The sequence below is a fragment of the Anas acuta genome, chromosome 2, assembly GCF_963932015.1.
Source record: "Anas acuta chromosome 2, bAnaAcu1.1, whole genome shotgun sequence".
Lineage (NCBI taxonomy): Eukaryota > Metazoa > Chordata > Aves > Anseriformes > Anatidae > Anas > Anas acuta.
In genome coordinates, this window is record NC_088980.1 from 81,707,627 (window position 1) to 81,733,209 (window position 25,583).

Here is a 25,583-nt window from a genome sequence, read left to right on the forward strand (position 1 = left end):
ACTAAAAACAACATCATATAGCTGTGTGTTCACATCTTCAATACAATCTAGTTCCACCTTCTCAAACAAGATACAAAAATGAAGGAAAGTTCAGCAAAGACCAACCAGTATAATTAAAATGAGTTATACACACACACACACAAATGGATAGAGTAAGACTCTTTGGCACGGAAAATTGGGAAACATGAGAAGGATTTGATAAAACCCTAAGTGACCTGAACAAGGCAAATTAATTGTACTTAATCGTGTGCCAGCTCTTCCAGCAGAAGAGATGGATCTATTAAGCAAAACTAGGTGGTAGCATGTTCAGAACAACATAAGGATGTCTCTCCTCACACAACGTGTAGTAAAAGCTATGAAACTCTACCACTTGATTTTAAAGATAGAAGTGTACATAATCCCAAGGGGACACTCAACAAATTAATAGCTAATAAGCTCCGCAGGTCACTGAAAATACAAAAATATCACTTGTCTTTGGAAGACGCAGAAGGATGCTGAGGGAAGCACCACAGAGGTTTACCTTAACCCTGTGGAGTATTTATTTCGTAGGCAGCTGTTTTGGCCACCAGTGGAGGTAGGATAATGGGACAGGTGCACATTTGGCTTGACCCAGAGGGATCATAGTTCCTCGCGTTCCTGTAGCCTAAGACATTTCACAGAAATTTACAGACAGGAGTTTCAGCCACTAATAACAAGTTTCGTAACTTAAGAGCACCCACTGGGATACCATATATTAAAACATGAGTAGGTAGCATTCTGTGATAACTCGTCTGCCATTTATCATCTAAAATGAAAGGTAACCAAAGATTGCTCTAGTCATTTTACTACTACCTGGAAGACACGTCTATGTTACATTACTCAAGTTAGTGGAGCAACAGCTCCTCTCAATCAAATACTCATCGTTAATATCACAGCAACGTTTGGTCTTTTCACCATTTGAATCCATTAGTCAAAAAAATGACCAGGGATAAGCGATACTTCTCAGAGGCTCCTCACTCAACTCTTGGCAACCTACAACAGAACTTACACCAGGAGACAGGCAGAGCTCACATGAACCAAAGAGGACATTCCCACCAGAGCCCCGCATTCTTGAGTAAAACCTCTGCTGAGATCTGTCCCTTGGTATCGACATGCACACCCGCAGGATTCGGCAGCTCTGTCACCAAGGGACTTTCTGCCCTCGTAGTACCGACTGCAAAACCGAACGGTCGAGTGGGCTGCAGGAGGGAAGAAAAACATCCCAGAAATACTCCCTTCTCTCCTCTCTTTATAAACACAACTCCAAACATGGCAATCCTGACTCTGCAGGGAATGTTTTCAATCATGCCTGATGATTTCGATTTTACAAATGGTCTATTAGCAGAGCCACGCAAATGACTACAACTGCTTACCCACCAGAGGAGGAAAGAAGCGCACTGAAGTCTGGAGCACTGGGAGCTCGCTAGAAGACAAGAAGGTCAGAATATACTGCAGCCTGAGGTACCCTTTTCTCTCCATACACTTTTTTTTTTTTTTTGTATCTAAGCCAACTTGAGAAGAATTGTTGCACTGTCTCTGAACAGAGGTACGGTAAAGGGAATGGATGAGGGTCTACTGTTTCCTGAAGAGTCAGGCAGGCTCATCTATACAAGCCCCTTTCACTGAGAGGTTACAGGCAGGCTTCCAGTCACAGCATTTTCCCTTCCCCGTGAAGGGAAGAGTTCACTGAAGTTCACTGTCAGCCCGAATTGTAACTGTGCCATTAGACAACAAAGTCAAAGCTAAGTTCTACAAACAGGTTCATGAAACCAACAGCAAGTTGTGAATGCACCCAAAGAAAGCAAAGGCAGGCTGAATTCCTTCCAGAGACAAGACCTCCCTTCACACCCCTGACTCTGGGATGAAAGAAAAGAAAAAAAAACACACCTCAACACCACTATTTTCATGCCACAAGACCATTTGTAACACGGCCATCTTAAACATATTGTTCTTTTCTTAAATGTTCCTTAGTTACACTCACTTATCCACGATTCAAACTAAGTCTATTAATACAAGTATTTATCAACTACCCACTAAGTCACACCATTATTTTAACCTCCCTCTCAAGAAACAAAGCTGTACATCCAAATCTGCTTATAGCTCATGAAGTTAGGGTTAAAGTCCACGAGTAAACAGATGGTGGCTGGCTGTGGATGCATCAACATACAGGCACCAAAAGAATTGCCAGAGGAACAAGGTTTGCATCATCCCCCTGCAAAAATGACAGTATTAAGGTACTAAATACAGCGTAGCAAGATACATACTACAAGTAAATTTTAAAGATGCAAATGTATTGCCAAGACTGTACATAGTTCTGACTGGGCAATCTCACTGACAGCAAAGACTGACAGTTTTACAAATTCAACACTAAGGCTTTCTACAGTAGAACTAAACGTGAAACTTACACCTGGAGCTCTGAATCTAGAGGAGCTGTTTAAAGTCATCACTTCCAAACTTTAGGATAGAAAAAAAAAGCTTTTTTAGAAAGTTAATTTAATTACATTGTCATAGAATGTTAACTTACAACTCATGATAGATTAAGAAATAAGGTGCATGCCTGTCCCACACCTTCTCTCCAGAAAAAAAAATCACAAATGCAAGTGAACTCACTCACAGCAGGTCTTGGGAAACCCAGATTTTCACTCTAGACTCCTAACACCTCTTCCTGGGCAATGTGAACAAATTCAGCAGCCAAAAGATTTGGGGTCTTGAAGTTTTTGAAGTTGGCAGCAGCCCTTGAAAGAGCCTGGATCTCAACAAATCCTAACTACTGGCAGTGACCTTCACTAAGCCCTTTAGCACATATGCATTAAGTGCTCCACACCAGGATTTTTAATCAGAATTGATCAGTGTTGCTTACACCTCTTCTCTTCTGGAGTTATCCTGACATCCTCCTGTTCCAGAAGACACCCACAAAGAAGACAAATGGGAGTGCTGGCACCTCCTCTGAAGCGCAATCTTGCAATCCCATAACCCAGTGACATTTGAACTGAGCTACAGCAAAGCTGAGACAACACAAACAGCTGAGACTTGAGAACATACTCAGGTAACTCTACTATGGTGATATAAACCCTGGCAGGTGGGGAAAAGAATTCAAGTCCAGCTAGCACAGCAAGCCTATTCAAGCACCAAGTCCTACCCTGATGCCAGGTTAATGAATAACACTCAACTCCAACATTTATCTAAGTATTCGGAGAGCTAACAGTTTATGCCCATCAGAATGGGCATAATAAATCCCTTGGGCAAAGTCACACTTCTCCAGCCTGTTCCAAAAATGTTTCACAGATGGTAATGAATTCTACAATAATTTTTAAAGTCTCTATTTTTTAAGAAAAAAAAAAAAAAAGTATGAACAGAACTCAACTACTGAAGACAATTTAGTTACTAAATTCCTTTCTGAACAAAAAAAAAAAAACAAACAAAAAACTTTGGAGAAGCTTTTGGGATGAGAATAGTTTCTCCAGCGCATCTGTATTGGAGAGTCAATTCACATGCCTACTTCTGGTTGTCTTCTTCCTACAGGGTTTCAATTGCCGCTTGACTTTGAGCAGCTCTACAGAGAAACGTTTTGACATTTTCAATAAACACAGGAGTGGGAAGTGTATAGCTATCTTCTCATTCGTGCCTCCACCATGTTTTCTCTAAGACTGAATGTGTGGATGAAGAAAAGATCTAGGGTAGAGAGGAACATTAAATGTCTACCTTTGTCTAGAGCATTAGTGAGCAACTTTTACACACGCAGAGCTCTTCACAACTTGAAGCACAGGTCCCAGTCAAAACTAGGACCTGCCCTGGGGTGGTGCTGACAGGTAATCGAAAGGTCTCACTACAGAAGTGAGTACAACTGCAACGGTGGCTGTGCCCCACGCAGCACTATGTCCCTCATCTCTTACCTGTAAATTGAGCAGCCAGCTCTTCCCTTCCTTCAGCACTCCAAGTCCTGGCAGTCCCAAGGTATTTGGCTACCCAGAAAGCTTGGCTGCCCTTTGTCTGAAGCACGATGCACTCCTTTAGAGTGATCACTCAACTGCCACGGTAAATGTAAGATTCTCTGTCACTAAAAGGTCTTTGTTATTTCATTTGATCATCTGCTCAGTTTCAGGACATAACCTGCTGGCCCTCTTTGGCTGAGTCTTCATTAGCTTGTTGTGCAGCACAACAGAAGAAGGTCAGTACAGCAAAATCTCGGTGCTGAGGACTCGTGTTTTGCAGGAGGTTTTATTTCAGACTAGCTGTTTTCTGGTTGCGTTCACTTGGTATCTATTTGTAGAGACAGCATGCCTTTTGGCTTAGTTTTATCTGAAAGGAATCCTGTTTGTGCACCTCCAGTCCTCCACAACAGAGAGCAAATAACTATAAAATGGGGCAATCACAAGATGCACTTCAAAAGCACACTTTGATCTGATCTAAAATACTAATGAGAAACAGCCATTAAAGACTCTAGACACCAAATCAGACTATGCAGTACCAGGCCTACAGAATGCAGGGGAAAGTAATCCTTTTTACCCTAATTTCTGTACACTGAAGAAGCATCTTTTCCATTTTATCATACCACCAAGATACAATCTGCCTATACTTCAAGGTTTGGACAGATACAGATATTGCATCTACGGTAGATCTGATCTATGGAACAACGCAGTTTGAAGCCTGAATTGTGCTATCTTTTATCTGAAAGGAATCCCGTTTGTTAGTTGGTGTAAGGTATGGTACCAAAAATACCATAAAGTAGGTTTTCAGTGGATCAAGAAGCCGAGTGCTGGAATAAAGCAAGCTGCACAGTGAGCCCTACTGATTTGGGACCACATGAACAGCTACAGTCTATATTGCAGTCCTCCAATGGAGTAAGATGCTACTGACCAGAGTATCAAAGTAAAGCAGTTTCAGAAGCTTGCCTTTCCACTACAGGAACACAACTCTAAAAAAGCAAACAGATCTTGTACACTAAAACAGATTGTTTTTGTTGTCCTCTTACTACAGCGCACAGGCACTTTGTGCACGTACTACTACAGTTATTTTTGGCAAAGGTCACATCAAGATGGCAATCTGATTCAGCTAGGGACTTCCTCAAATTGCAGACACCTGGAAGCTGTTTATATCTTCCATGGCTGGCATCTAGAATTTTCTTAACTTTAGAAACAGGCTACACAAATCTGAATTTTCATGCCACAGAAATAGAACGGAAGCCACAATCTCTCTTCTGAGAAAGCCACAAATGAAATAGTTCCCAAGGGAAAACTGTAATCATGAAGGTATTTTTCCCTCATTTTAATTTTCAATTTCAGCCAGCAACAGTAGAACAAAATGGACATGTTAGACTAGGCCATTAAAAAGCCAGACTCTTCTTTATGAAAACTTACCAGGTCAAGTTACACAGTGCTCTTCCTCAGACTGAGACAAGTGTTTATTTCCCTTTTAGGAGCTTTAACTCAGTTTACTTATTCTTTTTGTGATGCACTGAGCTCCAGGCATTTCAGCAGCATGGCAAACCAGTGACTAACTTGAACTAAAATAACCATCAAGTTTTTCTGATTGCAAAGAAACCATTACAATTTTGATGCAAGCTGCAGCTGACAAAAGATCAGGAGTGGAAGCACGAGCAGTTGCAAAAACACATGTAGTTGCAGGATGACTTTGTGAAGTAAGACCCCAAAGTTATCTATCCCTGTTGGTTATCATCTGAGGACAGACATCGATTATCTCTGCAAACACAAAAAGGACAGTGCCGCTTTTGAATAGCAGTAGCAAGGCGAATAAGCAATTATTGATTCCCGTGTTTGCCAAACATTTTCACCCACTCATAACGAGGAGAGTTTAAGAGGATTTTCACTGCATAGCTGGTAATAACACAACCAGCCTCTCCAGCTCATAAAAGGGAAGTCAGAGCACAAGCCAGATGCAGAATTCTCACAAATACTGATTCACAGCTCTAGTCACACTCAAAGTCACGTATGAAACAAGCAATGCAGTCATCCAATAAGCCAAGAAAGGGAAAGAGAGGGCAATTATGTCTCTGTTTAACAGAGCACCATTTAAAGTATTCCTTCTGATTCAGCACCAACCCTTGTGATCAGTATTCTTGGCCTACCATCAATGAATTTAATTATACAATTATTGAAAAAATGCAGTGCTCTCCCTTCCCCGCTTGCCCACAACCAGTTCAATACCAGTCACAGAAATTAGTCAGAGAGAAAATGTAGAGTTGCTACCTCAAATTTTACTTTTGAAGCTCAAGTCAGAGAAGTGCGTGGATATTAGCTCAAACATTACTGAAAATTAGGCGTTTCCTTTAATTAAGCATGTAGAGCCTAATCTTCTGTATCAGCTGATACAATGCAAGCTGACACCATGTTTCCTAGCACCCCTCGGTTACTTCGCTGAGATTCATCTCAACTGTTTAGCTGGCAGCTGTGTGCTTGGATCCAGATCACCTAGCACAGCTTTGCCTGGCTGCTGGATCTTCCTCCACCGCTGTGCTCCCACAGGCAGCAGCTTCAGCCCCTCCCAGGTCCTGCCTTCTTTTAGCTCTCCACGCATCGGATGTGCTTTCACATCTCTGCTGTCCCACAGCCAATGCCTTCTTAGCTCCTCTTTTTTTTGCGACCTCAAACAGCTGCACTGATCATTGAATATAGATACCGTGGTAATAAGCACAATGTTCCTACAGCTCAAGCTGATATATTTTAAAGGCAATGTTCTCAAACAGGAAGGAATTCAACACAAAGGAAAGAACAGGATGTTGAACCCATATTGTTCTACCGCTGACACGCTTGTTGCTGGTTGTGGGACGAGATACTCTTCTCCCTTGGTGTCAGCTTGGGGCTTTTTCCTCCTGTACAGGGGAGCTGCTGGAGGACAGAGCACAAGAGGGCACCATGTGAGGAGCATTCAGTTCTCCTCCCTCAACTTGCATTGTCTTCAGCAGATAAAGTATGCCTTCACCTTTGTCATTACAACGTAAAAATGAGAAGCAAGGTTCAACACTAACAATCCCTTAATGTAATAAGGATGTGCCTTGTTTTCTAAGTTGACCATTTCAGAAAGCCTTTGAAAGAGACAATGTTCTTTTCAACGCTTCGGTGTCACTAGCAGTCCCAAGTGGCAATTAATTTTGGATCCTGACTGATGCCCTAATGTTCCAGCTATACCAACTACACATTAGGCAAAGGACTTCCTTCATCAAAGGACGGGAATTTAATTGAGGCTATAATCAAATAGGTCTCTGAAAGCTTAAGGGAAAGGCAGAGATGTGGTGACTAAAAATGTCTTTAAGAACACACGTACAACCTCTTTCCCCTCGGGAATTCGAGCTGTATAGCCTATATTCAACTCTTTCTTTGACACGCAGGAGCCAGTCAGACCACAGGATCCTTGCAACTACAGACCGTATCACCTTGGCTTCCAAAAAAAAAAACAAAAAAAAACAAAAAACAACTTTCACACCTGCACTAAGAAGCAGGGCAGCAGGCAGGCAATCCTATATATTCAAAGAGCTAACGAAAAAGCGCAGTACTATCAGACAGTGTGCCTCAGCAAAACTTGACTAATCATTTCTAGCCTTAGAAGCAACTACAGCGTAAAAGTCAGATCACAGCACGTTCACTGGGAGAACCACCAGCAGCACAAGAGAAACAACGGCACTTATTTCCAGGTTTTACAGTTAAGCTAGGCCTGAGAAGGGCACCTGTGATCCTGTTCAGAACCGTGCATTGCTTGCTGTAAGTTACTGCTCTCATACATTTGTTCCTTCTTATCAGCATGGTTTTTCAGTCTACTTTTTTTCAAGCGTACATGAACACAAGCCCCTTTCTACCTGTGCTTCTATTCCATTAACCATTTTTTCCACTCCTACCATTATAGGATACCATCCCTTTGGCAAGGCCAATTCTAAAGGAAAAAAAATAAAGTTAGCTCATTAGTACATAGCTATCTTTATAAAACCTATTCTGTTAATTAAGAGCCATTTTCAAGCTATCAGCCAATTAGTAATTTCATACATTTGGCTACCTGACAATTTCCTCCACCAGATTCAAATAAAAATCATTACTGTGACATTTCATCTTTAAAACACAGACTGAAAATACTTTCGATGGATTCAGAACCCTGACCAAACACGGCACAAAAGCAGGACAGACAATAATACCATCACGTATGCCTCTTAAATTAAAGGCAGTGAGCAAAACGTATGGGGTGTGATTTGCTTATTTCTTATGCCAATCTATTTCTCATTTTAGAAACATTAATGCTGTTAGCATGAGATAATCTGCACAGAAAGCAGCTATTGAAGTAGATGTTATCTGGAAAAAATAGCTCAGCCACACTCACTTTCTGCGCTAAACTGAAGTGAGTTACAAGTGTTTTAAATATCACAGGGAATGACAATTCTAATTGCACACTGCAGGACCAGATCCAAGATTGCTGTCAAAGCAACTTCGCAGAATATGCTAACTTGGAAATTACTGTTAGCCCCGTGAGTAAACTGGAGTTAGCTCTTGTTTCTTCGCTCAACCTCAGTTTTTCAGCTATGTGAACTGCCCTTTTTGGAAACCCATCTTTACACAAACGATGTCAGCCTTTCCTTCAACATTCTTGACTACAAGGCAACAAGCAGAACGAAGGTGACTTAGCTGCCTCTTCCTAGGTTCGGTTCAAGGCAATTAATGTTTCTCATCTCACACCGCTTCACCAACAAGAACTTTTGACCACAAAGAAGAAAAAGTCCCTGGGAAGACGTCAGCCTGAAATTAGTCACAGTTCCTTTTTATTAGAGAGCGTAAGTTTCCCAATTCAGGAGGCTTAGATCTGCCTGCTGAAGCAGAGGAGACTGTCAGCAAAACAACCAGTCACCACCCACATTTTCAAACAGCTTTATTTTCCTACAGCTATGACATTTCTCTAATTAAAAGATGCGATTAGCAATCTCATCTGAACACAGCAAGATGATTACCTAGAGATACGGTTCAACATATCTTCGGAGATCTGTGTGGCCTCTTACACATATCCTCTGCAATGCTTCTTACAAATCAGAGGAGACAGTGAGGGGACTGACCACAAAGTTGTTTGTGTGCCGGGGTCCTTGTGCACCTAAGACTGTGCCAATGTATTTCAGGAACAACTGAGCTGCTCTTTCCGCAAAGGCCCGAATAGTACTGCTGTGGGTGGCAGGAAGAGTGAGAGACAAAAGGTCATTTTTAAGGTTAACACAGGTTAACAGTAACTTATTCTTTAATTAAGTCAATGAGACCGCGCTTTACAGTACAAAAGTAAGACCTTCTATGAAAGTTTTCCTCTCCTGGTTCTTGCTCTTTTCTTCAGGGTATGAAGAAATGTTAGGCCTATCTAGGGCACGGCCTATTAACAGCTTGCCTCTCCTTTTAGCACACTATCACTGTAACACAAACGTGAGCAGCACAGTGCATACAAGAGGCAATCCCCTGCCCCATTCCTTCCAAGCATTGATCCTCTCAACAACCTCTCAGCACTAGCAATTTCAGGTTTTCTGCAGCAGGTACCCATTATCTCCCTCCCATTCTTCCGCCTAGCCTCATACTTGTCACGCTCTATTTTAAAACAACAAAACCTTCCTTTTGGCCTCGAAATCACTATTTGCTTCAGGGGAACAGTGCATTTTTGTCAAATGGCCTGTGAAAATTTAGGCTGCCTTGCATCTATTACTCTGGCTGTGTACATCAGTAGGCCATTTAACTCTGCTCCACTATTCCTGTAAGACCTTAGCCACAAGAGGCAGAGGCTCTGGCAGCAGGAAGGTGGTGTGGTGGCTTCCAGTATTTTTGTGAACAAACCAACCCTCACCCTGAATTCTACCAGTTCTCTCTTCACCTTCCTAGATTTCTCTTTGATCCCTCATCACCTTAAGATATGCTCCAGCCCACCCCAAAGCCAGGCCTTGCTGCCTCCTCAAAGACTATTTCCTACATCAGTGCCAATCTTTAGCATATTTGGGCAGAACAAAATAAGGACAGCAGAGCTTATTCTCTGGAGGTCTACTTCAACCACTGGATGCTCAACAATTCACACCACAGGCCTGCCTCACTGCATATAAATTGCTCAATTACTCCTTAATGCGAGCAACTGTTTTGCTCATTTCTCCCTCCCGTTCTCCACAATATCAGCAGTGTGACTGAAACCTCAGCTTTGACTCGGATCCTGACCTAATTCTTCATATTTGCTTCAGCAGGAGGGGACACCCCCATGAGGAATGCACCGAAAAAATAATATTCAGGTTGGAAAAGACCTTCAAGATCATCAAGTCCAGCTATCAACATGACCTACTGAGGTCCATTACTTAACCTTGTACCTTACTGCCATGTCCACACATCTCTTAAAAACCTCAAAAGACGGGTGATCTAACACTTCCCTGGGCAACCCATTCCAGCAGAACTCATTCATGCTTGTTGTTAAAGTGGATGGCAACACTGCCCTTGTGTTACATGCTATTCAAAAACTCAGAGAACCAATGTCCAGAACAAGGACTCTGAAACCAACGAATACCAAAATTGTAACTAACATTTCCAGATGTTTGTCACCTCTGACATGCAACGCCACTACAGAGATTTCCTCTCTGATAACAATCTCCCTAGCCATTTTTCAATAAGGAACCCATTTCAATGCTGCACTAGCTTTAGCTTACTATGAAGCAGCAATTATTTTACATATTCAGCCCATTTCTGTTTCACCAGACAGGAGTTACATGGCTTTTGCACAGCAACATAATTCTTTTCTATCCCAAGGGGAGGCATCCCTTGGTCTGCATTCGGGTCCTTTCCTCAGAAGTTACATGACAGCTCAGTTCAGAAAGTTACTTATTAAAGCAAAAATGTTACTGCTTGCATGCTGGCAAAAATTCTAGCGTAGTAACTTATGTCGCTTATCACCATGTATATCCACCTAAGCCCTTCAGTGCCATGTGTGCTTCTGGGGAGGGGTTTTGCACATGAAGCCTAGCCTGTAACGCCATGGAAGTTCTCCCTCATCTCAACACAGTTTATGTCTTTTAAGATCTTAACTACATATAGGCTTATGCAAGCATAACATAGCATTTGGTTCCTTTTTTCTTCTTAACATTTGATGGTTTTTTAAGATCTTGCTTTACTTAGTTTATACAAGCATGACAGAACTGACCTGGTGCTCAAGTGAAACAAATCAAACCAAGATTTTTTTTGAACAAGCTAGCAAATTTAACGTTTTAGTTAATTCAGGTTGTTAGTCCAAAAAAAAAAAAAATAAAAAATGTTGCCTCCTAGTAAAGTACTTAACTTGTGTTTGTAAAGAGATGCTTTCCTGCAACCAACATCTCTGTTTAAGAAAGCAGCTTACACATCCACCCTCCTTCATCTCATACAGTGAACTAATGCCCTTCTACTCCCAAAGTAACTCTGATATAACACAGTAATCCAGCACAGTCTGCCAAAACCAGTGTCATCTACTGTCATGCACTAAGGCATTTCATAAAAACTTAAACCCTAAATAAAAACCCTAAACAATGACGTAATTGAGCAAGCACCAAGCTTGATAGAAGCAGCCACAAAAAAAAAGCACTCAGAAACTAGGTAATGCAGCACAAAAGCTGCCTGTGCAACCCTTATTATTCAATGCAGCACACATGCTTTAACACTTGCTATGCATCACTTTTCCATATGACCCCCTACTTATCTCTGTACACATAATGGACCTCCTATGGAGATGAACACTGATGCCTAGTGATTGAGCTCATTGTCTGCCAGACCTCTGTCTTATTTATTGAGCAAGAGGAACAAAAGAAGGGATCACACACGTGAGGACAACAATTAAGACAGTAAAAAGCCACTCTGGAAAGAGATGGCTATCCTTCCTCTAATCTCTCCTGCCCTAAAAAAAGTCTCATTAAACAGGGGAACCCAAAGCAGCCAGTTCTGTACTCACCTCTGAAGTTTTGTAGCTGCAACACAAGTCAGAACACAATGTATTTGCAGAGGAGGTAACCGGGAATGAAATTCCGATGACAAGTGCCGGAAAACACTGCACGAACAAAAATTCAAGCCTAGAACAGCACGCTGCCTGCTAGCGAACTCACACACACACACACAAAATAAATAAATAAATAAATAAATAAATCGATCTTTTTGTCTGCTGTATCAACACACATAAATCCTGCAGCACATGCAGACAAAGGAGTTGAGCTCAGGCTGCCTGGACAACTCAAAAGCTGTCCCTCAGTGTTCTACCTTAACATCAAGGTATACCCAATGCTTGCCTTCCCACACTCAAATACAGGACTCTACAACTTCCTTTTCACTGCCTAAAGACCATCTGCAACGCTATGGAGAGCTCTATTTTCTTGTTCCTTGATGCCCCTCTTGTTGCCTCAGTGGACGTGAACTGCAAGTTCAACCCTGGCACAGGTTCCAAGTCATAAACTTGCCTACAAGCAGAAACATCGCTCATTAAGTTCGCAACTCAGCTAACCAGCTGGTCTTTCAAAGAGTTTTTACAGCTTTAATTTCAGGACAGCGGTTAGCACAGCGAGAACAGCAACATGGGCAAATCCACTTCAACACCACACTAAAAAAATGAGATTTTAAGAACAGTAGCTGCAATGCTTTGCTACATCCCAATATACTTCATAAATACAAAGTTCCAGTTGGCACACTGAACCACTACTGTAAGTAGTCAGGTCATTTTTCTACAAACTGTTTATTGCCTTAACAGATAAATTGCTGCTTGGAACAGATACTATTTTAGTTATCAAAGACAGCAAAATTTGTTCAAAACAACCTTGAAAAAACATTCTTAAGCTCCTCTGGAAAACCAAACAAAAACAAACAAGAGCACAACTATTAATGCATCTGTCAAGTAAACATTCTTCAGTAGGCAACACACTAAGAAAAGAGAAGACATTAAATAGAAAACCTTACCCCTCATCTGTGGAGGAGGCAGGAGGGAGTGGAGACAGCTACTGCCTAAAGTTACAGACCCTAGTGCTACCATGTTTACCCATAAACTCCTCCTGCACTTACTATTAGTTATGTTTACAAATAGAGTAACGCTTGTTTTACCAGCAAAGTACATGTCCCCCCAAAAGGGAAGCATTGCTCCAGAAAAAAAGACAACTTATCTTGACTTTGATGGCACTTCTGTGCTCATCTAATTTCAACCCCCTGCCATGGGTAGACACCTCCCACCAGACCAGGTTGCCCAAAGCCCCATCCAGCCTGGCCTTGAGCACCTCCAGGGATGGGGCAGCCACAGCTTCCCTGGGCAGCCTGTGCCAGGGCCTCATCACCCTCTGGATAAAGAACTTCTTCCTTATATCTAATCTAAATCTACCCTCTTAGTTTAAAAATATAATTCCTTGTCCTATCACTACACTCCCAGACACAGAGTCCCTCCCCAGCTTTCCTGCAGGCCCCCTTTAGGTACTGGAAGCTCTCCCTGGAGCCTTCTCTTCTCCAGGCTGAACAAACCCAACCCCCTCAGCCTGTCTCCAGCCCTTTGATCATCCCCGTGGCCCTCCTCTGTGCTCACTCCAACAGGTCCATGTCCTTCTTGTGCTGGGGGCCCCAGAGCTGAATGCAGGGCTCCAGGTGGGGTCTCACAAGAGCAGAGCAGAGCGGGACGATCCCCTCCCTCACCCTGCTGGCCACACTGCTTTTGATGCACATAGGATACGGCTGGTTTTCAGGGCAGCAAGCACATGCTGCTGGCTCATATCAAGCTTCTCATCAGCCAACACTCCCTAGGTCCTTCCCCTCAGGGCTGTTCTCAATCCGTTCACTGCCCAGCCTGTACTTGTGCTTGGGATTGTCCTGGCCCAGATGCAGGGCCTTGCCCTTGGCCTTGTTGAACTTCATGAGGTTCACACAGGCCCACTTCTCAAGCCCGTCCAGGTCCCTCTGGATGGCATCCCTTCCCTCCAGCGTGTCGACTGAACCACACAGCTTGGTGTCGTTGGCAAATCTGCTGAGGGTGCACTCAATCTCACTGTCCAACTCAGGAAATATAATTTCCACAGCGGAGCTAAGAAAACAACAAAAACCCACACAGTAAAATCCACAATCCACTTTTCCAGAGAATTAAACTGGGCTATAGAAATAATCGAGAAATGGTTAGACTTAGCGCTGTCTCGTATTTAAGGCACTTGGAAAGCTCTCTCACAAGGCTTGACACAATTCTTTACCCAAAGTTGTCCACTATAAAGTTTAACAAACGAAAAACCAGAAAAGGGTTATACTACTTGGTTATGTAAGTTACAAAGGTACAAATTTGGATTTATATTTAGTTCTTCAATTCCCACCCAGAGTTCAACTCAGTAAACTGATCTATATTTAGCTTTTGACTCTTTTGGACATTTCCTTCCTTCATCTGTGTAAATGCGTCACAGCTTCTCAAATGTTTCCCTTTGGCTAGGGAAGGATGCATCTGATTCCAAGCTTAAAAAAAAAAAAAAAAGAAGTTAACACACACACGCCAAGTGGTTATTGTTGGAGAAGCTGCACCCTTATTACCCTTATTCCGAGTTAAGGACAGGCAAATCTGACTGCAACCTTTGCAGCATACAACAAATAGATGCTACTGCTTTCTGCACCAACAGACAGCAGCACATCAGGGCTATCCTCTGCAAGGACCGCCACGAGATCCAAACTGTATTTTATCACTTTCTTACAAGCAGGCTTGCCTTAGCTCTGCTGACTTGGTAATTCAACAGACAAGCGGTACAATTTTCCCACAACGGGAACAAAAATGAAGTTCAGGTTTTCTTACTTTTTGCTAAGCCACCAAGACAAGAAATTCAGTCGAGTGAGTGTTCTTGTTTTGATTTGAAAAGCTAAATTTGGAGAAGCTGATGTCTTTATCTATTTATTGAAGCACCAAGAAGCCAACCAACAAGTTGCTATACTAGATACGAGATTACAGCTCACATAGTCCTTCCATCTGAAAAGGTGTCACAGTCCTAATGAATTTGAGGTTGGTTTGCCTTTGTTGTCCTTACAGAAGCCCAGCTCACAAGAAGCCCTGTCAGATAAGCAAGGCAAGGCACTGATTTCCTCTCTGAGCTCTGCAGGCCAGGACAAGTCTAACAACTATCCCTAACTGCAGAAACAGCTACTTGAGGTATACAAAACGTGACTCTAAGGGGTGCAAAGCAGAGCATAAGCTAATGCTGTAACCATCACATTTCCGTTGTTTTAGGGCCACCCTGACGTGCAATTGCAACCAAAATGGGCGTGCTAACTGACGTCATCAAAATAGATAAATAAATTAAGTCGGGGATAAAAGCTTAGATATTAAGGATGTATTTTTTTGTCAAAAATGACAATCACGGTTGTTCAGTTTCTTTAGCAGAGATACCATACCCTATTTTATTTCTGTATAGTAGCAGAGGGAGGCTTCAAAAGGGTGGGGTTTGACGTCTAAAGTCTGATCAGCTTTAGAACAGGAACCATCCACAGCAAACTTACGTATCGATTCACCTTGCTTTGCTGCAGCTTTCTACATTTTTCCCATGCTTTCAACTGCAGATAACCATTTCTCCAATTCCAGAAGAATTATAGAAAGCAAAGACATTTCAACCTTAACCCAAATATTTTTTTTTTTTTAGAAGAGGGCGGAACATTTTCACGTTCTCAGAAAATGATATCATCTTTGCTTCCAATGCTACATAACTTAACATGTCCAGAAGTTAGTAGCATGAAAAACATTTGGAAAGCAAAGGTCTTACAACCTTAGCGCTCCACTAGAAAATTCTATTCAGTAGTGTACAGCCAAGTCCACACAATGGCTACAGCATAGCACATTGTGGAGTGTAAGAGGCTAGCTAAGTAATGCCTAGTATTTAAACACTCCATTTATTCTAACTCACTTCTCAGGATGTTCTTGATGTATTCTCCTGCTGTTCTTATGTATCCTCCCTTTATTGTCTCGGCCAAATTTTAAGACACGTCACCCCATTTCATCCACGAATTTAACATCTGCTTTGGCTCTGAAAACAAGCAGTCCCCAGGACTTCAATTTTTGACAATTATTTTTTTCAAGAAATCTCAGCAATAACATCTCTTGTTCTTTGATGGCCTCAAAGTTATTTACCAGCTCTGTGACAATCACAAAGCTTAGAGAAAACCTTTGACCAAATGCCTTGCCAGACTATCTCAAAAGGCTGCAGGTTTCACTGATGCACAACAATGCAGCAATTTCTTACTTTTTTTTTTTTTTTTTGCTCTTTTAAACGAGAAGTGAGGTAATGGGCTATATAAAAATAAGTAGGTATTTAACACTTCCTTGTGAGCCTTATTGGCCATAGGGTACTTCCCTGTTAATTTTTCTTATTTTTTTTCACTTATGAAATCTCTTTTCACCGCGATCCCAGACCCTCAGCCTCCAATTGCTAAACACTTGCATATGAAGCTAACTACAGAATGCACTGTTAGTTGTTCACATAGTCTGCAGACACCTTAAGAACGACTATTATTGCTCATCTATGTACTAAGACAGCAAGGAAATATGAGTGATTAAACTCTGGCTATTTTCATGGCAGACCAGAACACAGCACATTAGTCACAATAGTGCTGTTAGGCACCTACTGCCCAGAATACTTTCCCCAACTTTTTGTTAAGATTCATCAAACCAACTCAGTTTTCAAGCCACACAGAACATTCTGTTTGCCAGCATACACACACACACACACTTATCTATATATTTATTCCCAGGCAAATTAGTTAAACAAACCTTCCTGAATCTGAGCCTCACATTCTGACTGTTGCGTAAGTTGATAATATTAACTTGACTCCTACACAGATTTGTAGGAATGAATTATCTGTGCACCCTGTTGAAACGCTTCCACATAAATCATACCAGACAAAGCAATCCACTGGCGCACTGCAACTGCTGGAGACCTACAGTTTTCTTCTGATCATTTAAATCTTGCTTCCTAACCATCCACAATACTACTAAGGAATTTACTCACCTCTCTGCAGAGGTCCTCTTATGGGGAGAAAAAAAAAAAAAAAAAAAAAAGCAACATCATAAAACACTGAAGAACTGAAATCAGTATTACTAAGTTCCAGGTTACAAATGCCACATTCAAAGTAGCAGCAAGATGCACAGGTGAGCACTGCACACTAGGAAAACCTGTTTGATATATGCAGGGTTTTTTTTTGCCTTTGTTTTTTAAAAATCAATCATTGCTACAGGCATTTATGCATGGCAGTAGTAATGATGTAAGGTGATGAAACAGATTTGACAATGCTTTGACAAGACTCCATTCAACAACCATGGAAACCAACCCTATTTTTTTAAATAAATGCCCAAAGACAATTAGGCCAGCCCCAGCTCCTCTGTGCAACCACAAGCATCTGGGATCCACAGCTCCCGTTTCAGATGAGTTAGAACATCCATCTGGCAGACAAGTGGATGGAAGAGGCTTGGTGTCATTACAGCTGAGCCTGTAGGCTCTTGCCACACAGACTGTTTGGTGAAATGTTGTGGACACAAGTCATTTTTGACCCTCCTCTTTGTGTATCAATATACCAACCTATTCTAGAGATTCAAAAGCGGGTGCTTTAATGTAGTGTCTACTGCTAAAAGCACTTGAGTTGTTGTTCCTTGTCATTTCAATTCCTCCTCCTCACTACTGGGAAAGTGATCTGTTTTCTCAAAACAGCAGTATCCTTCCTGAAGGAACATGACTCAGCTTTGCAGATCATGCGTATTACTTCACCAGTAATCTACTTTTTGATTTCACTGCACCAAGAAAAAAAAAATATGTTAAGTTAGACAAAGTTCTTTCTATAAATCAAACAAATGTCTTTATAAGAAGAACCAAGTATGCAACCATTTTAGCGATTAGTTCTAAAATAGCTTGCTATGGCTTTAATTTTTCATTTTAACCAGTAGCCCTTTTGTAGACCTCTTCTTTTTAGATGATACTTGTTTCTCACAGCATCAAGAAGAAAAATTATTTCCCTTTGTTCTAATAAAAATCATCATTTAATTTCAAAAGAACGTCACACACCTACCAGGGCATTTCCAAAGTTTGCATGCCTTTCCTGTTTTAACGCTTTTGCTGACCATAAACAGCTATTTCAGAGTGATCTCATCTCCTTCTTCAAGCTGCAGAGCAAAATCACAGTGCAGTTTCAGCCTATTAATAAACTGACCAAACGGTCTGCATCTAAAGAGGGTTATTTGTTCACACTAGAACTATTTTTTTTTAATTGAAAAATAGTAGAGTGATAGTAGTATTTTCTCTTTATATTGGGATAGGGAAAGTCTTTTCAATCCTTGTCAAGATTTTATTTATTTTCACAACCGTTTTACATTGAAAAGCTTTGGGAAGCCACCTGAAAGCTCAGTTTGAAGTTTCATACTTGGTTCTGCAGAACACATCCAGCTGGAGAAAACACTTCTTTGAGAGAAGCTTACCAGCCACCTCATCTACACAGCAATGAAGCCCTGCAAACAGCGCAAGCCTGAGCTGCAACAAGTCTCTTTTCTAAGCTTAGTTCTGAGCGTGTCAGTGCTTCATGCCTGCTCAAACTTACTCCTCTCAAGAACTGGCCTGGCTTTTCTCTAGCTCCCATTTACCTTCCACTTCAAACACGCATTTAGTTTATCACCTGTCAGCTGTCACAGATGTTACAAGTAATCCCGTTTCCTCTTGGTAATGATCATGACTTCTGCTTCTCTTGCACACACAACCTAACCTCTACCTTTCCCTGTCCTTCAGCACCCCAAGAGGTTTGGCTCTTCCACACCAAATGAAGTGGCACAGCAGCTGTTGCGCCTCACACCGACACGCGCTGTCTTCTCGCTCGTTATTCCAGGAAATGTCAATCCAACAACACTATTCCCAGGGTAACTTCTCCATTGTATTGTTTCTGTAGTTATTTTAGTCCTGCAACTACCAAGCTGGGACATTTCTCTGTCTTTTAGCTTTTTCAGCTCCCTCCCTCCCCCCGCATCTTATTACAATGGATGTTGCGGAGCCCAACTGAAAACTTCACAGGAGGTCCCACTTCTTCCCCAGCCTGAATCAGGCAGCCCAAATGACACCAACGCTGCTGCAACTTCCCCACTGACCAGTGAGGCTCATAGGACAAAATAACAGAGTCGTGAAAAGCAATGGCCAACCTGTTTCGTAGCTCATGCTCTCTGCGGACCTCACCACTTTGCAAAACCCCCAGTGTACCCCAGCTCCTGACAGCCTCAGGGCCCTGAACAAATACTTGCAGAGAAGAGCACGGAGATGCCACGTGGGGTACCACCGGTTTTCCCTGCCAACACTTGGTTTTTGGCTTCCCTATTAGACTATTTTTACTAGATGTTTGCAGCTACTCTGTAGCTAGCCCAGATGCCATGCCAAGTAACCCACACAACCACAGCTCTGACTGCACTCACTGTAAGTCAGCCACTACGTATCGGCAGGAGATGGATAAACCTCGGTAGAAAGCCGCTATCTGAACCTGACACGTTGTGTGTTCTGCTCCACGGATTTAAGCTGAAAATTGCCCTTGGTTTTAAAATTTGATGCCTAGTATGAAAGTTATGTTGTCCGTGATCTACAAGGTAGCATGTTTCTGATTAGCAGTATTCATGGAAAAGTTTGCTGCACAGCATGCATACTTTCTTCTTCATTTCTCTCCCCCCCCCCCTTTTACTTCCCCTCTTCCAACAGATTTTATTTTCTTCACTAGCATTTTTAATATTATCTACTACAGACAGCCCTCCGAGCCACTATTACACTTGGACACTAATGTAAAGCAACAAGACGAAGTTGTGCAAAACACGGTGACAAGGAAGAAGCAAAATACAGTTCCTCACTTTAAACTTGAAATCCTGCATTTCTCAACAAATCCTTCGGTTTTTATCTTTAGGTTATTATTTAAGCGCTATTCACGAAAACTAAGCAAGCCACAACTTCATCATTTAAGAGGAAGAAACAACAACTAAATGTGTTTATGCTATTAACACTTCCTATATGGTTTTACCTACTCAGCCTAGCCTGCAACAGGCAGGCTTGTACTCAAGCCTTATGCAGACTGACCAAAGTCTCTCAAGCAAGCCACTAGTACTTGCAGAAGTCTTCAACCTGATGTCCATAACCATGACAGAATTCAGCATCCCATTTTCCCAAAATACTCGCATAAACATTTTAGTGCCCAGATAGAGCTCAAAACAAAGTTTGAAGTTTTCCTACCGTTAAGCTTACAATAAGCAGCAGCTACAGGAAAGGCTAAGCACACAATGCTAGAATCAAGTGCCATTCAAAACTGTTCTGGCAACCACCTCCTTCTCCAACTTCCCGTCGGGGAGAGGTGACACACCAAACTTCAGACACCTTTCTCCTCCAGACCCACTCCTCTTCCATCTCAGAGACCTCCTCCAGAGAAAGGACTGCTGCCACCTGCAGAGACTCATTTTTAACACGGCAAGTCCTTCACCTTTGTGTTTTCCTAGATCAAGTTCTGAATTATGATTGACAGATGTGCTTGGATTTGATCTGGCAAAGACAGAAATGTCTGAAAAACAAAGGAAAAGTAAGACACCCTGGACATCTTGTCAATAGGGTGCATAACTACTCAGGCTTAGCCAGAGCAAGGTCCCCGAGAATGTAAATTTTTCTGCTTCTGCAAATGTGGTGAGTGTTGCAATAAGCAGTGGTAACAATCAGAATCTCCTCAGGGGCTTCAGAAATGGTACCATCGGTCCGTGCATGAATGAAGTTACTGCACAGCTCTCCAAAGGCTCTCAGATGTAATTTATCATACAGGAAATAATTACATCCACTTGCATCACAAAACAGCAAAGAGTTATCAGTTGGCAACTTGCTTATTTGTTTTTCCACTGAGACTTCTTGCAGTCCTTTATAAAGGTACTTGCTATATTGTCTAGCTAAGAGTTGCCTAAGTGTCTGCAAGCCTTTTTCTCTGCATTGTCTGGTATTCACAGGCCTCTTCAGCATCCCAGGAAGGTAAATTTAACTATGATGTACAATTACTATCTCTTATACCTAGCTAAGATGCTAGATGGAAAAAAAGTTTTGTTCTCATCGCCTAAAAACAAAATTAATGAACTTCAACTTGCAATAACCATTTGGCTTGGAGGACGATGTTAAGTTTTATCAAGCTATTGTAAATGGACAGCTCTCATTCTTGCATCACAAAGATGTCAGCTGACTGGTGCACCACCTTCCCAAAATATTATGGACTTGAAACTCTAAGGATGGAGATTTAAAAACAGTAACAATGAAAAGACAGCATAAACAAACAAGTCTTCTGTATGTTTACTGCCTTGCAAGCCATGCCTTGATGACAGTCTCTCAATTCCACTTCGTACATTTATTTCCTGAGAAGTATGTTCACATGATTTTTAGTTAAAGCTTTGAATACATTTTGAGAGGTTTGTACCTAATACTTCGATGCAGAATAGATCTTGTATACTTAACACATGCATCAGTACCGTGCTACCCAGACTCTTAGAATTATAAAACAAAATTGTAGACTAAGAGATTTTATTCATCAAGTTGCACAACTTTAGACAAAAAGGGACACTTGTCTACAAATCTTCAGCTCAAAACATATCCTCCCCATCAGTTACACTGTCATCTCTAATCTCCAGTTTACATATAGTACAGAATGGCACTTCCTACAACCACTGTGTTTTCTCAGTCCAAATGTAATCGCTTTGCTTGGCACCATCTCTGCTTCTTAGCGGTTTCACTCTTAATCGCGCCACAAAGAAGGTGACAGATCTAACAAGGTGCTCTTGCCTTTTCATCTTCAATTAATAAGATCTGGATAGCAAATACATAACAAGTAAGCTGCCTCTATTGCTTCCAATTCTGATACATCTAATTTTAAATTGAAATTCAAGACACCTTATCTTTATGTTTTCATACTACCACCTCACTTCCAGTCCAGCTTCTTCCTTCAGTAACGTGTCTTTGTGTTTCAGTTGCAACCAATTTCCACAACAACTCAGAGGGAGTTTACATTTACATAACCAAAGCAGAAACTGGAAACACGCACATTTCAAGTGAACATGGCCATTGTTCAATATCCTAATAAAACATCTTCCAAACGCTGAAATGCTGTTCTTCAGGCTACTTCAGTTCTGCTTCAGGCTTTGTCTTTCAAAAGGACAGAAGGAAAGCTAACACCCCCCTGGCTGTACAACTGACCAATTTAACTGACCTAAGATTAGAACTGATTGTTCAGGCATTGTGGTTTTCATTTGGTTTTGGTTGTTTTTTTTCCCCGCTCCTGGAAAACACTGTAACATTTTTACTCATTTTCTCTTTTAAGTAACAGCTACAGCTTTGCTGACATTCTCTGCAAGTGACAGGAAAAAGGAAGCATTTGTCATTGTAAATACTGTAAAGAGAAAAATATTTTGTCTGCTCCCACGTACACCAAACTAAGCTTTGTGCTTGTTCATTGATCGCTGTGTCCATTGTGTTTCACCGAAATAAAAAAAATTGTACCTCCTGTCCAAACAAAGGGAAGCACTACGATCTTTTAATGGACCCTTTTCTTATCAAATAGTCGATCATGTTGGGGTACAGAGTTCAATGAGCTCTTCGCAATACCAAACACCCACAGAGATGCCAGGACCTTTTCCAGTGTGTGATGCTGCCCTGGCTGAACCACATCACCTCCACGCGTAAACAGAGAAATGGGAATGCCAGTCTTTAAATATGATAAAAGAGTTCTTCCATAAACACGCGATGTCTTTCTCTACTGCTTTCAGATTTTCAGCTGCTGCAAGACTAAGCTCGGTGCAACTCCCCTGCTCTCAGAAGCTACCAGCATCACAAGTCCTCGCTGCACCACTTACGAGCTCATCAAGTCTGTGTCATCCCCCTGCCCACACACCAGCGTGGAGGCTGACTATTAATACAGCTGGCTGGGTCGTCCAGAGCTGCCAGATTACTACACGACGCGTACCTCTTTGTAACTACGCAAGCCTACTACCGGGACCCAGTATTTCGATTTTAGCGTGAAAATGGCGTTTTGAGAGCAGCAGGGCTCAGATCAGCCCTTCTTCCACGCCACAGCCCACCACGGCCAGCATCTCGACAGCGAGTTTCGCGCTCGGCGCTGTCAGGCGAGACAGGTTTCTGGGCAGCACCAGGCCCCTCGGAGCCTCGACCCACTGCCTCGGTCCATCTGTCCGCACAGAGGTGGCTCCAAACCCCGTTTTTGGGATGCCTGCTGCGAATCACACCTCCTCCTTCATCCCCACGAAGCCCAGCACGGCCAGCACCGTGCACCCATCGCGCCGCTTCCCACTTCCCTCACTGACTTTCCTTCAAAAAAATAAAAAAAAAATTAAGGCAGCCTTCGTCAGCATTGTTCTTACAGCCATCGGCTTTATTATTTATTGTCATTATTTTCTCCACCACAGGCAAAAAGCGGCAATCCCCCTCCATCTCTCCCGGCGGTGAGTCTGCATTTTCCTCTCACGCCGCTCCTTTTTTAGGCAGCCCAAGGGAGCAAAGCGCCCGCCCCGCCCGGGGCTGCCCGGGGGGACGAGGAGCCGCCGCCGGCGAGGAAGAGGAGGAGGATGAAGGAGGAGGAGGACGAGGAGGAGAAGCAGCAGCAGCCGCCGCCCGGGGAAGGGCCCCGAGCAGCGGAGGGAGGCTCGGCCGCCGCCGCCCCCTCCCCGCCGCCATTACCGGGGGCACGGTGGCGGCCTCCCTCCATGTTGCACCCCGCCGGGCTGTCAGCGCCGGCCGGGGAGCCCCGGGGGCGGCTGGCGGCCGCCTCCCCGCCGCCACCACCGCCTGGCCGGGCGCCCTCCGCTCCCCCCGTGGCCGCAGCCCTGCGGCACGCCGCTGCCTCGGCTCCCGCTCTCCTCCTCCTCCTCCTCTTCATCCTCGCCGCCCGGTAGCGGCAGCCGCACCTGTCACCGGCGGCGGCTCCCGGCCCCCAGCCCGCAGCGGCGCCGTTGTCCGAGGAGGAGGAGGAGGAGGAGGAGGCAAGATGGACACTGCCGAGCCGGGCGGCGCGCTCAGCCCGGCGGCTCCCACCTGGCCGCGGGGCCACCTGACAAAGCCGGGGGCAGATGTCGCTGCCCCCCGCCATGCACACACAGCCCCCCCCCCCCCCCCACCACACACACACACACCCCCCCTCCCGCCCCGCTCCGCACTCACCGGATCGGAAGAACGCCGCGATGTCCGCCGAGTCCTTGGCCGCCTCCTCGGCCCCTTCCCCGGCGCCGCTGCCGGCCGTGGCGGTGGCGGCGGCGGCGGTGGAGGAGGAGGAGGCGGCGGCGGCGGCGGTGGCAGCAGCAGCGGCGGCGGCGCTGCTCATGGCTGCGGCGTGCGGCGGCTCCTCGGGGCGAGACCCCCCCGGCCCCGGCGCCGCCGCCCCCGGCTTCAGCCCCGGGCGGGCGCGGCTCTCAGGGCGGCGGCGGCAGCGGCAGCCGGAGCGGGCGGTGCGCGGCTGCGGGCGGCCACGGCGGGCGCAGGGACATGGGGAGGTATGCGCGGAATGGCAGCGCCGGGAGCGCCCACCCCCCGCAGCCACCTAGGAGGCGGCGCGGGCATGCACGGAGCCGGAGCGCAGACAATTGCGGGAGGAGGAGGAGGAGGAGGAGGAGGAGGAGGAGGAAGAGGAGGAGGAGGAGGAGGAGGAGGGCGACGACGGCATGGGGAGGGCCAGCAGCGAGGAGGAGGAGGAGGAGGAGGAAGGAGGATGGAGACGCTTCCAGCCTTTCTGCCCTTTTTTTTTTAAAAATTTATTTATTTATGGTTTTATTTTTTCTCCCCGCGAGGCGGAGGAGCGGCGGCCGCGCTAGCGCCGGTGCCCGCAGCAGCCGCCGGCCTCCATCTTGTTTGGGAGCCGGGAGGGAGGGGAGGGAGGGGAGGGAGGTGGGGGGGGGGGGGGGGGCGCTCGGGATTCTCCGGCTGCCTCCGCCGCTGCTCGGCAGGAGGCGGGGCATGACGTCACGGCTCCCGCCGAGCCCGCACCCCATTGGCTGCGGCGCGGGGCCGGGGGAGCCCGCGGGGAGGGGGGGCTGTGAGGGGGCTGTGGGGTGTGAGGAGGATGGGGGGGGGTATTGGGGGGGGCTGAGGGGTCGCTGCTCGATTTGGGGAAAAATGAGGATAAATGTTGATTTTTCCCCCCCAGAGAAGTGCCTTTAAAAGGCACTGAGGCAATCCACTGCATAAGATTCTGACTATCGTGTGTTCAAACAATGATTGTAGTTATTTTATCTTCCGCTGCATTAGGTTCCAACTGTTGTGTGTTCCAACAACACCAGTAACTATCTTCAATTTTTTTCATTTTTCAGTGATTTTGGGGAAGCTTTGAAGCGTTTCCTGTCGTGCACCACCCCAACAAACAAAAAAATAAGCCAATGTTTCGTGATAGAAAGTGCAGTTGGGTGCACGGTTCAAGCACGTCCTGGCACAGTCGTGCTTCTCGTGGTATCCCCTCACCGTTACATGAAGGCAGGGCTGAAGAGAGAGTGGTGAAGAAGGCAGCTGAACACTTGCACAAATTTATACAGCCAAATAACGTCTCAAAAGCTCACGGTCAATGGTCAGAAACACTGCAGAGTGTAGC

The 25,583-nt window shown here is 44.2% G+C and overlaps 1 protein-coding gene across 2 annotated transcripts in view; it reads right to left on the bottom strand.

The window, feature by feature from the left end:
- TRIO (trio Rho guanine nucleotide exchange factor) overlaps nt 1–24,841 on the bottom strand; it is a 242,366-nt gene extending 217,525 nt beyond the window's left edge. Inside the window, exon 1 of one of the 2 annotated variants that reach the window (XM_068670984.1) lies at nt 24,167–24,833. In XM_068670984.1, coding sequence (XP_068527085.1) covers nt 24,167–24,326 — 160 coding nt within the window. In that variant the 5' untranslated portion in view covers nt 24,327–24,833. Of the gene's footprint in view, nt 1–24,166 lie in introns of both variants that reach the window. The other variant, XM_068670985.1, reaches the window with a different exon arrangement.
- Nucleotides 24,842–25,583: the final 742 nt, after the last annotated feature.